This window comes from Tarenaya hassleriana, unplaced genomic scaffold (genome assembly GCF_000463585.1).
Source record: "Tarenaya hassleriana unplaced genomic scaffold, ASM46358v1 Cleome3, whole genome shotgun sequence".
Taxonomy (NCBI): Eukaryota; Viridiplantae; Streptophyta; class Magnoliopsida; order Brassicales; family Cleomaceae; genus Tarenaya; species Tarenaya hassleriana.
This window is the reverse complement of record NW_010966177.1, coordinates 3,491,701-3,506,042: the sequence shown is the minus strand read 5'-3', so window position 1 is coordinate 3,506,042 and position 14,342 is coordinate 3,491,701. Positions and strand designations below refer to the sequence as shown.

General features: G+C 38.2%; 3 protein-coding genes across 4 annotated transcripts; 1 reads left to right on the top strand and 2 right to left on the bottom strand.

Moving 5' to 3' along the window:
* Positions 1-168: 168 nt before the first annotated feature.
* Positions 169-3,582, bottom strand: LOC104819115 (ubiquitin carboxyl-terminal hydrolase 24-like). Of its 2 annotated transcripts, none has more exons than XM_010549024.2 (7): positions 3,311-3,582; positions 2,104-2,736; positions 1,772-1,956; positions 1,424-1,680; positions 1,173-1,318; positions 875-1,051; positions 169-762 (listed from the first exon to the last, which is right to left on the bottom strand). In XM_010549024.2, exons 1-7 carry the CDS (start codon positions 3,452-3,454, stop codon positions 574-576), a joined length of 1,731 nt encoding a protein of 576 aa, XP_010547326.1. In that variant the 5' UTR covers positions 3,455-3,582; the 3' UTR covers positions 169-573. The 2 variants fall into 2 exon arrangements, with proteins under 2 accessions (XP_010547326.1, XP_010547327.1); XM_010549025.2 differs by having other exon boundaries at positions 3,265-3,581.
* Positions 3,583-7,436: 3,854 nt separating this feature from the next.
* LOC104820137 lies at positions 7,437-9,414 on the top strand. Its single transcript, XM_010550508.1, has 3 exons — positions 7,437-7,458; positions 7,493-7,769; positions 8,109-9,414. The coding sequence occupies exons 1-3, from the start codon at positions 7,437-7,439 to the stop codon at positions 9,412-9,414; spliced, it is 1,605 nt and encodes a 534-aa protein (XP_010548810.1).
* A 689-nt stretch (positions 9,415-10,103) lies between these two features.
* LOC104820136 lies at positions 10,104-12,075 on the bottom strand. Its single transcript, XM_010550507.1, has one exon. It carries the CDS (start codon positions 12,006-12,008, stop codon positions 10,104-10,106), a length of 1,905 nt encoding a protein of 634 aa, XP_010548809.1. The 5' UTR covers positions 12,009-12,075.
* Between the last annotated feature and the right edge of the window lie 2,267 nt (positions 12,076-14,342).

Below are 14,342 nucleotides of genomic sequence, written 5' to 3'. Positions count from 1 at the left end.
AATTAGATTCATTTCAACAGACAGACAGTGGCTTCGTCTGCACAAATGTTTGACACAGCCCTTTAGACACGCAAACGCAACCGCAGTGAAATGGCCAATCGCAAACGCAAATAGTACCTGCCCCTTCTGTCTGCGTTTCAAACGCAGTGTTTCTGCAACAGTTTGGTCTAAAACCTAAAACTAGTTCATTCCATTTCAAAACACGAACAATCAGTACAAAGTACCGAGTTCAGTATTCTAAAATCCTATAAACAACTCGTCCAGTATCATGTTAAGACAAAATCATGGAACGCAAAACTTCCCCGTCGTGAGCAAAGTAAAATCCAAAAACTATGTCATAAATATTTTGCCCCCTATGCATATACTCCCTCCATCTGCAAGTCACTCACCGAGGTAATGAATCATTACCAAACAAAACTCAGACCGACAACATCTCATTCAGGGAGAGAGACAGCGTTTTTTCTGTATAAGAGGAACTTCCCGACCATTACCAGACAAAAAGATAGCCACAGGCGAGATGTCAGGTGTCTCCCTCGGGTGGAATCTGCTGTGGTTAATGTTGGTTTTCAATCTCTACACTTGCTTGTAGAAGAGGACGTAAGCTTGGTCGTGCAACACTTGTTTCGTCCCTATGGCTGTAACAGAGGCATCATCAAACCTTAGCCATTGGCCATTCTGCCGCCTCGCATCTGCAGTGTAGTGCCCTTTTGACGGATCCCTCCCATGGTGGGTTATGGTGGCGACAAGTTCGTATTTTAGACCCTACAAGGAGACAAATACACACATGGAAAGATCCGTATTAGCTTTGCTTGGATGAAATCATGAAACTATACGGCGAAGGAGTCTTTAAACCATTTTACTTTTCCTTTTGTACCTCGTTAGAAGGAGAAACAAGCAGGTAGCGGCCTAAGTAGAGTTCAAGAGGAAAGTGAACGGGCTTGTGCAGCTTTGTGCTCCCTTGGCTCCCATAACTAAAACGCATTAGGTGGAGTATCATTATCTTTGATAGCTTCTGTATCTTTATCGATTTCCTAGCACTCACAACACCAGCCTGAAACAAAATAAAACAAGTATAAGCCAGATGATCAAAGCAAATAAGCAACCTTTCAAAAGAATTCCACTCCTATATCCCCGGTTTCAGAGAGAGAGAGAGAGAGAGAGAGAGAGACTACCTTCCCAGTTACCGGGGCACGATACCCCTCCAGATCTTCTGGAGCAGAAAACAAACGCAATGCATCGTCTATTGTACAAACTGCTTCAGGATGTATATCAAGGTGAAGTAAGAGGTATGTCTGTACGGTAGCAGAATCTTTGTTTCCTGTTCCACAAAGTAAATATTAAAAGCCTGACAACATAAAAATCAACAGCTTGATCTTTAATGTGACTTCCTAAACTAATGACACCTTGCATATAATCCGAATACCTTTTGCTTTCACCACACTTCTTAGCTGCCCTCCAAATATCTCACTGAGCTCAGAAGGAACAAAACTTTGAGTTCTTGTCACAGCTGGCCTGTTTTTTGGTCCAACAATTTCCCATTCATCGCCGTCGTCATTGTTGGTAGAAGAAACTATTGATGAGTTGGCACCAGTAATGTTAGCAGGCTGTCCCCTGAACTTCAGCAACTCATCATGCATTTGGTCAATTATAAAACTCAAAAACTCCTGAGCATCTTCCTGCCTGCAATTACGAGTGAGCAAACACATTAAACTATCAGAACAATTTATAACAAGACGATATATATATTTCAAGCTGTAGAGAGGTCACGAACCTTGGCCTGCCGGACATGTTGTTGGGCACATCTGGGGTAAACTTTCTAAGCACTCCCTCAAACATGAGAGGTGTAAACGGTCTACCAGCTTCAACCACAGCTGCATTATTTCTTGTGCTTGTACCACTAGGTGCTTCTAGTTCAGAGATGAACTCGGAAAATGCAGCTAATGTTGGACACCCAGACTGAGAAGACAGAAGAAGAATGACCAGGTTTAGTAAAAACCAGAACCACTAACAAAAAAAACTCAAACCGTCAGAACAGCAGGAAAAGGAGTTTGGAGTGGATATGATAAATAACAACAATAGATGAAATGGAACAACCAAGGCAACCTTTGGAATATCTTGAAGTTGAAGTTCCTGCAGGAGCTGAACAAAAGGAGAACATGAGAGCAGAGCCTGCAGAGTTGCATTGAGAAAGCACAAATTTCCCGCATTTATTAAGCCTCTTGGTATGAAGTATTTAACTGCAGTAACAGACTCCGCAGGACCCATAAGCTTGTTATTTCGTGCCATGTTCCAAGATGAAGAATCATCAGCCGCCGAATCTTCGCTGTCCAGAACATGGAATTTCAAGCTCAAAGCTTTATACAAAGAATCGCTTTCAACGTCTGAATCTGATACAGACAACTCGTCAAAATCAATAGAATCTTGCTTCAGCGACACGCCGTTGTTCTGGGAGGACTCTTTTACAGTTCCATTTTCTTTCATATGCTCAGGTACTCCTGAAGAGCAATCGCTAGACACTTTTGTATCATTATCGCCGCGAGAGAGAACTGTCCCATCAACCAGGCCCTTATTCAATTCACCATTAGTACTTATTGAAGATTTCCCAGAATTGAGATTCAAGGATCCGAATTGTATGCTCTTCACATGTTTCTCTCCGCGATTTGGAGCAGCCTTGACGGGTTTCTGCCCGAGTAATGACTTGGTTTCGTCTTCAGTGAAGGATCCAAACAAAAACAGCTGCGAAGAGCAGAACAAGGACGAGGATGGTTAGTGATCCAATATCACAAACGAGGCAACTGGTATTCAACTTAATGGTTTATGTAATGAAAAAGACTTGCAATCCATTGGATCATGAAATTAACGTGTTGAATCAATAACAAAGATGTTGATAATCTCTTACAATACAGTATATAATTAAGAGGAAAATTACAGTTTAATCAAGCGTAAATTCAAGCATTAGCTAGGCATGATAAACCTAAACCTATCAACAACTACTTATGGCTCTTAGATCTTGTAGACAATAGAACAGACGCCAAATTTCTCGAACAGGAACAGGAACATCAACAACAATGGAGATACATAGTTCTGAACTTCGATGCAACTCTGCATCATGTTTGGAATCATCACTCCAGAACATAAAACACCAAACTACAACCATAAAGCATCAAACAGTGCAATGGACAAGACCACAAAATCAAATCCTAAACATCGGAGAAACGAATACAAGGGACAAAAACCGAAACTGAAAAAAAAAGTCCAAATTACCTTCTTTTCACTCATGTTTCGCACAGGAAACCCAAAACCTCGTTACCTGAATCGGAGACGAAACAAGAGTGGCGCGAGAAAATTCAAAGAGGCAATCGAAAACTAGGGTTTGAGAGACCAACAACCCTGGAGGATAGTCGGGGACTGGAGAAGACATGAAAGGAAAAGAGGAGAAAGACAGAGAGAGCATTTATTAAGGGAACCCTCTCCTTGATTCTTCTCTGCAACTTCGCAATGGCGAAGCATCCGTATTGGAGCAGAAGGAGAGAGACGACAACCTTTTTCGTTTGAAACAAAAATAGGGTTGTGTTTTTTTTCCCCCAATTTGTTTTAGATTTTGCCGTGTCCGGTTTAGTGGTAATTAATTATATTTAAATCGTATTCGACTTAAAAAAAATACGAAATAAATCGAATCCTAAAATATAGAAAAACTATATCTTAATCTATAATTTTTTTAAATAATTTTTCTATTCGAAAAACAAACCTTTTTATCAATAAAACCAAATTTATTATAACATTCAAATAGAAATCGGAAATGGCTATTCCCGTTATTGAAGTAGAAGACAGGAGGTATATATATATATTTATTTAATGAGATAATTATTACGGTTTTATTGTTTATTAAATTTGATCATATCATTTAACTTAGTTTAGTTTATTGTTGAATTTATTAATTTAATTATTTAATAATCATATATAGTTAAAAGTAAAGTCTTAATATATATTTTTTACACCAAAGTTTATAAAAATGTAAGAACTAATTTTATAAATAATAAGTCGCAGAAGGTCACTTCGACGTAGGTATGACCCATTTACAAATAGTGATGGGCTCGACGGCCCATTTCATCTCGTTGTTGGGTCCGCCCATTCATATAAGTAGAACCATTTCTCACCATCTCCATAACAATCATGAAATATATCAAAACTCAATTATTCTACGGTTGAAATTTTAGAGTTTTTAAAATCCAAATAACAAAAATATTACTAATCATTTTTTATAAAATTATTTTTTCTAAAAATTTGAAAAGCCATTTTAGTAAAAAAAAAACAAATCAATGAAAATCCAAAAACTGCGTTTTTTGGTTTTATAAATATTATAGATAAAAATCAAATCCAAAAACTCAAAAGAAAAACCATCCCCATTCAAAGTTTAAGGTGTTGAATGATGAAGTTTTTATTTCGGATTTTTTTATTTAGTTTTTGGATTTGAGTTTTTGTTTTTGATTTTTGGCTATTGGATTTAATAGGTTTGTAAATCTAAAAAAAATATAACTTTTGGTATTTAGTTGATTTTTTTTCATAAAATAGATTTTTGGATTTTTAGAAAAATCAAATAAAAAGAAACTTGATTGAAAGTTTTTTTTTTCGGTTGTTGAAATTTATAAACTCCAATAACTCTTCCCATCCATCAACTAAGTTTTCCACTTAAGCTTAGGTAAAAAAAAAAAACTTATATTCTAAAATCTTGCCCGGGCAATAGGTGAGAGTTTTTCCTAAAGAAAAACAACTCCATTTTGCGGATCGTTTGAAACCCTAAATTTTGGGTAGCTAGTTTATCCCAAAAAAAACCATATATAATGGGCCATATTTTCAAATTAATATAAAGGGAATAATTGGAAAGAAGAAGATTGAGATGATAAAAATACAATTAAAAGATGAAATATAAGCTAAAAGAATAAAAGAAGTATAAACCCTATATATACTAATATCTCATCGCATATCCTCCTCGACCTACAATTTTCAATCTAGAATTTAGAAACCGTATCACATCTTGGCGAGAATTCAAAGGAAAATATGTTTTTTTAATGTGGAAGTGAATTTGTAGAATTAGATTTGTTTGAATTTGGAGAAAATGCAACGCCTCTTGCAGCTCGTAACAAAGACCGATGCAGCAGTGGTTAGTTACGAATCTTCGTTTTTGCTTAAGAAAGCGGAATTGAGACATTCTATTTTATATTCCAAGGCGTTTCTTTAGCATCGATTCTTAGAAAAGTGGCATGCAATTGTCTCTACTCGTAAAATGGAATTACTTTACATATATGATAAGAATAAAGGCTTTGCGCGTACCAAAAAAAAGAAAAGAATAAAGGGAAAAGCTGTTATTTGTATATGCAATTATATTAATGAAAGAAAAAAAATGAGACATTGTAATGTATTTATCAGACAAACATTAGTTTATAAGACAATAATAAAAATGAAAATTTTCCAGAGAAATAGGAAGCATTCAACTAAATTAAAAAAAAATATATATATATATTTTTTAATAATTTAAGAATATTCCTTTCTTGAGAGAAAAACAAATGAAATGAGAGATGGCATTTCTTTACTTGAACGTGTTTTGTCGGGCGAATGACATGCAAGTCATCTCTTCTAAGATGATTTTTTTTTTGTCGGTGAAAATTGCAATCTATAAGAAGAGAGACATGGCGGCGATCGACGATGTGATTGTAACAGTACAACCAACCATCTTCCTCATTTCGTTTCAACCAAATAACCGAATCCCACGTACGTACATTCTTCCCTGTCATGGAACAAGTAACGCTCCTCACTCACGTACATCCCCTCCACCGTTCACGCTGGCCTTCTAACTGTTGGAGTTAATCTTGTCTGGAAAAAAAGAGGGAAGAGACCCGTTCAAAAGTAAGGTCGTGTTTCGGATCGTGTTTCGGATTTTCAGTTGGGAGTGGCTACGAGTTTGAGAAATCTTGGTCAAAGAGTAAATCTCGGACACGTGGAGCTTGTTACGCTTTGTTGTTATTTGATTTGTTTCATGATGCTCCTTTTTCTATTTAAAGTTGCGATATGGAATAATAATAATACATCAAGTTTTATGGAAAGTACGTAAATGTCAATCGACCTTTATCTTTGTTTTTTTGTTTGAAAATCAAAACATCGTTTCAGATTTGCGTTTCTACATTTGGTATCAGAACCCGGTCGGTAGGACCTGTACTTGGTCGGGAGGACCTATATTTGGTCGGGAAGACCTGTTTGGTCGGGAGGACCCATATCTGGTCGGGAGGACCTGTGTCTAGTCGGGAAGACTTGTATGAGTAACTATGTCACTCATCACGCAAGGAGTAAAGGAAAACGGCAGAGTGTCGTTGCAATGCCCCATGTTGACGTTGTCCAATTATACGACATGGGCGATCAAGATGGAGACGATCATGGATGCCCAGGGGATCTGGGACGCAGTTGAACCTGCGACCGGAGTGGTCGTAGACGAGAAAAAGAATAAGATAGCTCGAGCGTTCATCTTTCAAACGATACCGGAAGATGTTCTTATGCAGATAGCAAAGAAGAAATCCGCTAGTGAGATTTGGGAATCCCTGAAGACCCGGTACGTGGGGGTTGATCGTGTGCAGAAGGCACGTTTGCGAACCTTGAAAGTGAATTCGACGCTTTGCGTATGAATGAAGGTGAGACGATTGATGAATTTGCCGGGAAATTGAGCAGTATGGTCACCAAATACAGCGATCTTGGTGCTACTCTCGAGGATGGCGCACTCGTTAGGAAACTTCTTGATTCGGTGCCAAATAAGTTTTTTCAATTAGTTGCATCTATAGAACAATATTCAGATATTGATAACATGCCGTTCGAGGAAGCGATCGGGAGAATGAAAGTATTTGAGGACCGGATCATTCGGATGCGCAATATGGGTGATAACTCCGATGGACAACTTTTGCTCACTTATGCAGAGTGGCAAACTCGACAGAAGCGTGGAAGAGGTCGTGGACGCGGAAGAGGTGAACGTGATAAAGGACACATACAGTGTTTTACTTGTCAAAAGTATGGACATTACGCTTCAAAATGTCCTAGATCGAAAAACGACGAAGAAATCCATCTCGCGGAAGAAGTCTACGAAGAACCGACGATACTGTGACAAGGATCGAAAGACAAGATTAAGTGGGAGATTGTTGGAGTTAATCTTGTCTGGAAAAAAAGAGGGAAGAGACCCGTTCAAAAGTAAGGTCGTGTTTCGGATCGATCGTGTTTCGGATTTTCAGTTGGGAGTGGCTACGAGTTTGAGAAATCTTGGTCAAAGAGTAAATCTCGGACACGTGGAGCTTGTTACGCTTTGTTGTTATTTGATTTGTTTCATGATGTTCCTTTTTCTATTTAAAGTTGCGATATGGAATAATAATAATACAGCAAGTTTTATGGAAAATACGTAAATGTCAATCGACCTTTATCTTTGTTTTTTTGTTTGAAAATCAAAACATCGTTTCAGATTTGCGTTTCTACACTAACGAGTGGTCTTTGTGCCGAAAAGAAGGTAGGATATGTGATGGTTATCGTTGCTCAGAGTGTGCCTATTTCACGGCGCACAAGGAATGTGCGGAATCCCCACCAGAGATCGAATCCCCTTCTCACCCTAAACACCCTCTCAAACTCCTTAGGTCCGAGGACTACTTTTTCAAGCCGTGTGATTGTTGCAGAGAATATACTTCAGAAGTGGCATACCATTGTTCGGTTTGTGACTTTTGGGCGGACGTATATTGTGCGAGATGCCCTCAGCCGCGTAATATGGAACACCCCAAGGCCCATGGTCACCCCCTCACCTACATCAAGACAGAAACGGGCTTCACCTGTCATGTTTGCGATCAAGATTCCTATGGATATCATTATGAATGCAAACGATGCAATTTTTACTTCCATAGGGAATGCGCCGATCTCTCGCCAGAGATATCCCACCCTGCTCACCCTCCTCACCCTCTCAAACTCTTCAAGGATTACCATAATCCCCACTCAGGTAAGCTTTGTTGCGTCTGCCAATATGAGTTCTCGGACCTACTCGTTTATTGTTGTCTTTTATGCAAATTCAACATTCACGTTGAGTGCGTATTGAACCCACCAACGCTTTCGTTTTTAAGCCTTACCACCCATGAACACATCCTAACCCTCTTGCCCATAAAAATCTCCTTCACTTGCAATGCTTGTGGGATGGATGGTTATTGGAGCCCTTATGCCTGCCTTCAATGCTATTTCGTGATTCATATTCAGTGCATTGACTTACCCCGTATCATAAACATCAACCGCCACGATCACCGCATTTCTCGCATGTATTGTCTTGATCCGGAGGATCCCGACCCTGTGTGTGGAGTGTGTCGTAGACCAATTGATAGGAGGTATGGAGCTTACTCTTGCCATAGTTGCCCTCAATATGCCGTTCATTCAAGATGCGCAACATTGGAAAATGTGTGGGATGGGAATGAGCTCTATTGGAAACCTGAAGAAGTTGAGGATGTTGAGCCATTCAAGGTGATAGCTCACAATGTGATAGAGCATTTTAGTCACAAACAACACCATCTGAGGTTTATGGAGGATGGCTATGGCTGCGAGGCGAGCATACGTTGCAAAGCATGCATACGTCCTATCAACTCAAGTTCGTTATACAGTTGTATGAAATGTGATTTCTTTCTTCATGAAAGGTGTGCTAATCTTCCCCTGAAGAAACGGCATATGGTGTTTGGGCAGCAACTTTTTTTACACGCCAATCCAGCGCCTTATCTTTGGTCGTGGTGCTACGTATGTGAGCAATTCTCTGATGGTTTTAAGTACATTACTAGCGATAATGGATTCACAATAGATGCACAATGCAGCTCAATCCGTGAACCATTTGATATTGAATGCCATCATCATCCCTTATACTACACTTCGAGCGAGACCGGACGTTGTAAAGCATGTGCCAAATTGAAGATGTATGTGCTCAGGTGTGTAGAAGATGGTTGTGAATATGCTTTGTGCTTCGGATGTGTTGGTTTGCCATCAACGGTAAAGCACGACTGCGACGATCATCCCCTCGTCCTATGCTACGGGGAAAAGCAAGAAAGGGGAAAATATTGGTGCGACATTTGCGAGGAAAAAACTGACCCTAACTTATGGTTCTACATATGCAACCACTGTGGCCTCACGTTGCATGTCGGCTGTGTTCTTGGAGAAGATTTGGCATATTTCGAGCCAGGAAGCTTGATCCCACGCCCTCTAAATAGCGGCGGCGAGGAGGCATACGAAGTTGTTGCCAACAAAGGAAGTCAACGACCACTTTGTTACAACTGCAGCAGACGTTGCATGTCCTCCGTCGCTCTAAAGAAGCGTGATGGCACTGGTCGATATCTCTGTTCATACAAGTGTTACAGTGTTTTCGGCTGACATTTTACTTTCCAATATTCGTAACTTTGTTATTTTTATTCGTATCTGTAATTAATTACACTTTCGTCTTGTATTAATTTCAAACTTATCAGTTGGTCCTGTCTATTACAAATATGGGAATTGAAAAAAAATTTCTCTCTCTAAATCTGAAAACTACATTGAATAGTAAAAATGCTTTTTATTTGGGACAGCTCTTTGGATACTTCGTTTAATGTTCTTATGAAAGAATTATTGATGATTACAGCCCTTATGTAAGAATTAAGAAATAGTTAATCACGTGTTGTGAGAATTCACATGTAGGGTTGCATCGTCAATTACGGTCGACGAGAGATTGTGAAAAGTAGAAGTTTTCCTCGAATGCAAATACTTACGGAAATAATTTGGGTCCAAAACATTTTGAGGAAACAAGCCTTAATTATGCGCCAAAATAGATTTTTTTTTTTAAATCTTTACATTATATATTTTCTCAGGATAAAAAGTCTAAGGTAACCTTAGTATTAAAGAAATTGTCTAAAATACCTATCAATGCCTACTTTACGCACAATATTCTAGTAACTTTTTTCACACTAAATAAAAATTTGGAAGGAACTTATAAAGAAAAGATAAGGATTTCCAATTAATCCAAAGTTTCATAGTTACATGGAGAAAATAGATTTAAGACAATATCATATGATAATAGCGATTAATTACTACGTACATTCAATTGAGCAGAGGTATCGATCTGTGCCTTCACACGTCTTTATAATGTTGGAGGACATGCAACGTCTCTTGCACTTACAGCAAAGTGGCCGATTGACGCTATCATTGGCAACCACTTCATATTTGCTATCCGCGTCGTGATAATAACGAAATGTTATTCCTGGCTCGACATTTGCAAAGTCCCCAAGAACGCATTTGACATGCAACGTGAGTCCACAGTCGTCGCATGTGTAGAACCACTTGCTAGGGTTTGTTTTCTTTTCGCAAACATCGCACCAATATTTTCCTTTTTCTTCTTTTTCCCCATAGCGTAGGACGAGGGTATGGTCATCCACCTTGTGCTTTACCCTTCTTGGCAAACCAGCACACCTATAGCACAAAGCGTATGATCCACAATCCTCTTCTACACATCTCAATACAAATATTTTCATTTCGCCACAAGCCATGCATTTCCCCATCCTATCTGAAATGTAGTACAAGGGATGAGGATGACATTCATCGTCAAATGGCTCGCGGATCGAACTGCATGGTACGTCCATTCTGAATGCAGCAACAATGTTCTCCGTATCGCTAATGTACTTAAAACCATCAGAGAATCGGTCACATACGTGACAAAACCAAATACCGTGGTGAGATCCAGCGTTAGGGAGTAAAGTAAATTCTTCTGAAAATACCTCGTGTCGTTTCTTGATGGGAAGATTAGCACATTTTCCGTGAAGAATGAAATCACGTTGCATACAGTTGTAGAACGGATCTGAGTAGATAGGACGTATACATGCTTTGCAGCACATGCTCGACTCACAGTCAATGCCACCTTTTGTTAGCCTCAAATGGTGTTTTTTATGACTAAAATGCTCTATCACATTGTGAGCTATCACCTTAAACGGCTCGATATCCTCAACTTCTTCAGGTTTTCCGTAGAGTTCCTTGCCATCCCACACATTTTCCAAAGTTGCGCATCTTGAATGGACGGCGTACTGAGAGCATCTAGAGCAAGAATAAGCGTCATACCTCCTATCAATTGTTTTACGACACACTCCACAGACAGAGTCATGATTCTCCGCAGGAAGACTATAAGTGCGAGAAACCCGGTGATCATGATGGTTGATATTTATGAGACGGGGTAAGTCAACGCATCGTATATGGATCACGAAACAACACTGAAGGCATACATAAGGGCTCCAATCGCCATCCATCCCGCAAGCGTTGCACGTGAAGGAGATGCGTATAGGCAGGAGGGTTAGGACGTGATCATGGGTTGTGAGGCTTGAAAAAGAAAGAGGTGGTGGGCTCTTTGCGCACTCGACATGGACTATGAATTTGCATAGAGAGCAGATATAACAACGTCTAGAGTGGAATACATCTTGGCAAAGGCAACACTTCACACTTGTATGGTCAAGTACCCCATCATCCTTGAGAAGTTTTAGAGGATGAGCACGGTGAGCAGAGTGGGTTATCTGCGGGCAGAGATCGGCGCATTCCCTGTGGAAGTCTAAACCACATCGTTTGCATTCATAACGATTTCCATAAGAATACGAATCACAAACATGACAGGTGAAGGTCATGTCTTTCTTCATGTAGGTGAGGGGGTGGTCATAATGGGCTTTTGGGTTTTCCATATCATGCGGTGGAGGGAGTCTCGCACAATAGATGTCCAGCCAAAAGTCACACACCGAACAATGGTAAACCATTCCTGAAAGAAGCTGTACTCCACAACAATCACAATCATGTGACTGGAAAGAGTATTCCTTAGACACGAGGAGCTTGAGAGGGTGTTGGGGATGAGAAGGTGAGTCAATCTCTGGAGGGGATTCCGCACATTCCTTGTGCGCTGTGAAGTCTCTACACTCTGAACAACGGTAACCATCATAGATCCAACCTTCTTTCCGGCACATGGAACATTGACGAGACGGCCGACATGAACGGTGGAGAGGATGTCTGTGACTCACGAATAGCTTTGCTTGTTCCATGATGGAGAAAAATGGATGTGGGATTTGGTTATTCGGTGTACGAAATGAAATAATAACACTGTTTTGCTGCTACGTACTCAGACATTATATTCTATACTTGTCACGAACAAACACCTTTCGAAAAGATTACTTGCGTTTCACTCCTACTATGTTCGAAACTGACAAACACGTTCCGTTAGAGAATATAATGTCTCCTCTCTTTTTTTTTCCTACGAAAATATACATGTATACAAATAGTGGCGGACCTAGAGAAATGTATCATTGGGGTTATATTTCTATTTTATTATAAGCAATTTTAATTTTATGGGGTATTCTATAGTTTTGTTCAAAATTTTACATAATTTCTATAAAAAAAAATAAACTTTTTTTTATTGATTTAACGGGGATATGTGCCCCCAATATAGTTGTATGTAGATCCGTCGCTTTATACAAAGAGACGAGACACACCGCCATGTGATATTTTTGTGGTCTTTATATATTCGTTTAATATTTGATTTATTTACCATCGCTGAGTAAAAAAGTTCTATCTTTTTTTTTTAAGGATATGTAATTTCACTCCTTTGAGTCTAGTTGAATGCTTCATATTTTCCCAGTGAAAAATTTAATTTATTGTTTTCTTAAATTACACATATACATATTACAGTGTCACGTTTCATTTTGCTTGAAGCAAAGAATTGACATAATCTATATATAAGTTGCATTTTCCTTTATGATCTCTAATTGCATTCCACTTTTCTAAGATTCGATACTACAAAAACATCTTTAAATAGATAGTAGAATGTCTGATCAGTTCAATTTCCTTAAGCAAAGCAAATATTCGACACCACCGCATTTTATATCTGTGGTTTTTCTAACATCTGCAAACTAATTTAATAAAATAGCATTCGAAATCATATATTTGATTAGGAATAGTTTACTAAATACGTTTCCTTTAAATTATTACGAGTATGTTTTTATAATTTTGTTTATATTATAAAAAATTTTTGTTTTATTTTGTAAAAAATGTACAAAATTTAAGAAAAATAATGCAATTAGATTTTTCAATATCGGGTATATATTTTTTTTATATAATTTAAGGAATATTCATATGTGAATATTGATGATTACAACTCTAACAAGTATTTTTTTTAATCCTACAAAACTCATATGTAAGATTTAAGAAACAAGTAGTCACTTGTTTGTTGATAGGTTAATGGGTTAAACCAAACTATGCATTTTTTCTATTAAAAAAAACCCAAACTAGGCCTCAAATAAAGATTAATAGGTTTAGTTTTTAAAATTGGGCATTGATTATTAAGCTTGTAGACTGAATTGGATCGAACCAAAACCCACAATATTCGATTCTTATTTGGTATATTTTTATATAACCATGTAGAAATATTGAATCAAAATCTGAATTATCTACCGATATATGTATAAATATTATATTTCAATTCCTATTTGATATTCATTATAACAAAACCGTGAACTGAACCATTTAATATTCAGTTTTGGTTTGGTACAATTTTTATAAAATTGGAAAAAAACCGTTTTCGAAATGAACCATTTGAATAACGAATCGAAAACCGAAATACCCATTCTAGATTTGGGGATGCAATTTTCGGTCACAGCAGAGGCTAGGCTAGGTCAACAAGATATAGTGAATTGGCAGCATATGATACGACAAGATTAATCGTATGGCTATTTATAAAATCACAATGCTAAAAACGTTAAGGTTGGTCAATACATGTATTACAGCAGAAAATGGTCGATCGGTAGGGAATTGGTTGAATTCGCAATTTTGTTCGCCTCCACGCATAAATCTTTCATCCATACCCAAGTTTGGGTGGTCTAGTGATGAGATAACATGCAATGCAAAGTATACTTTCATCATGGGTTCAAACCCAAACGTGGGAGGGGCATTCACCTGGACTTCCCCGATCTTCTGGAAGATGTAGTTGGACCAAAGATCCGGTGAACTTCCGAATTATAAAAAAAAAAAACTTTCATCCATAAATTAAGAACATGCCCTTTTGTCCTGAGAGGTTATATAAATTAATATTTATTTAATTGCGATATATTTGGCGTAGATACGCAATAAAATTAATACGTGGCAAGGACATGAATCGTGAAATGCTTTTGGCACAAAACCGATCCATTGCAAGTTGGCTTCACATTGTAACAGCTTGGCATGCAATAACGTCTCAGATTTCATTCAGACATGCATGTGCTCTTCACCTTCTTCTCTGCACACAACTTATATATATATATATATATATA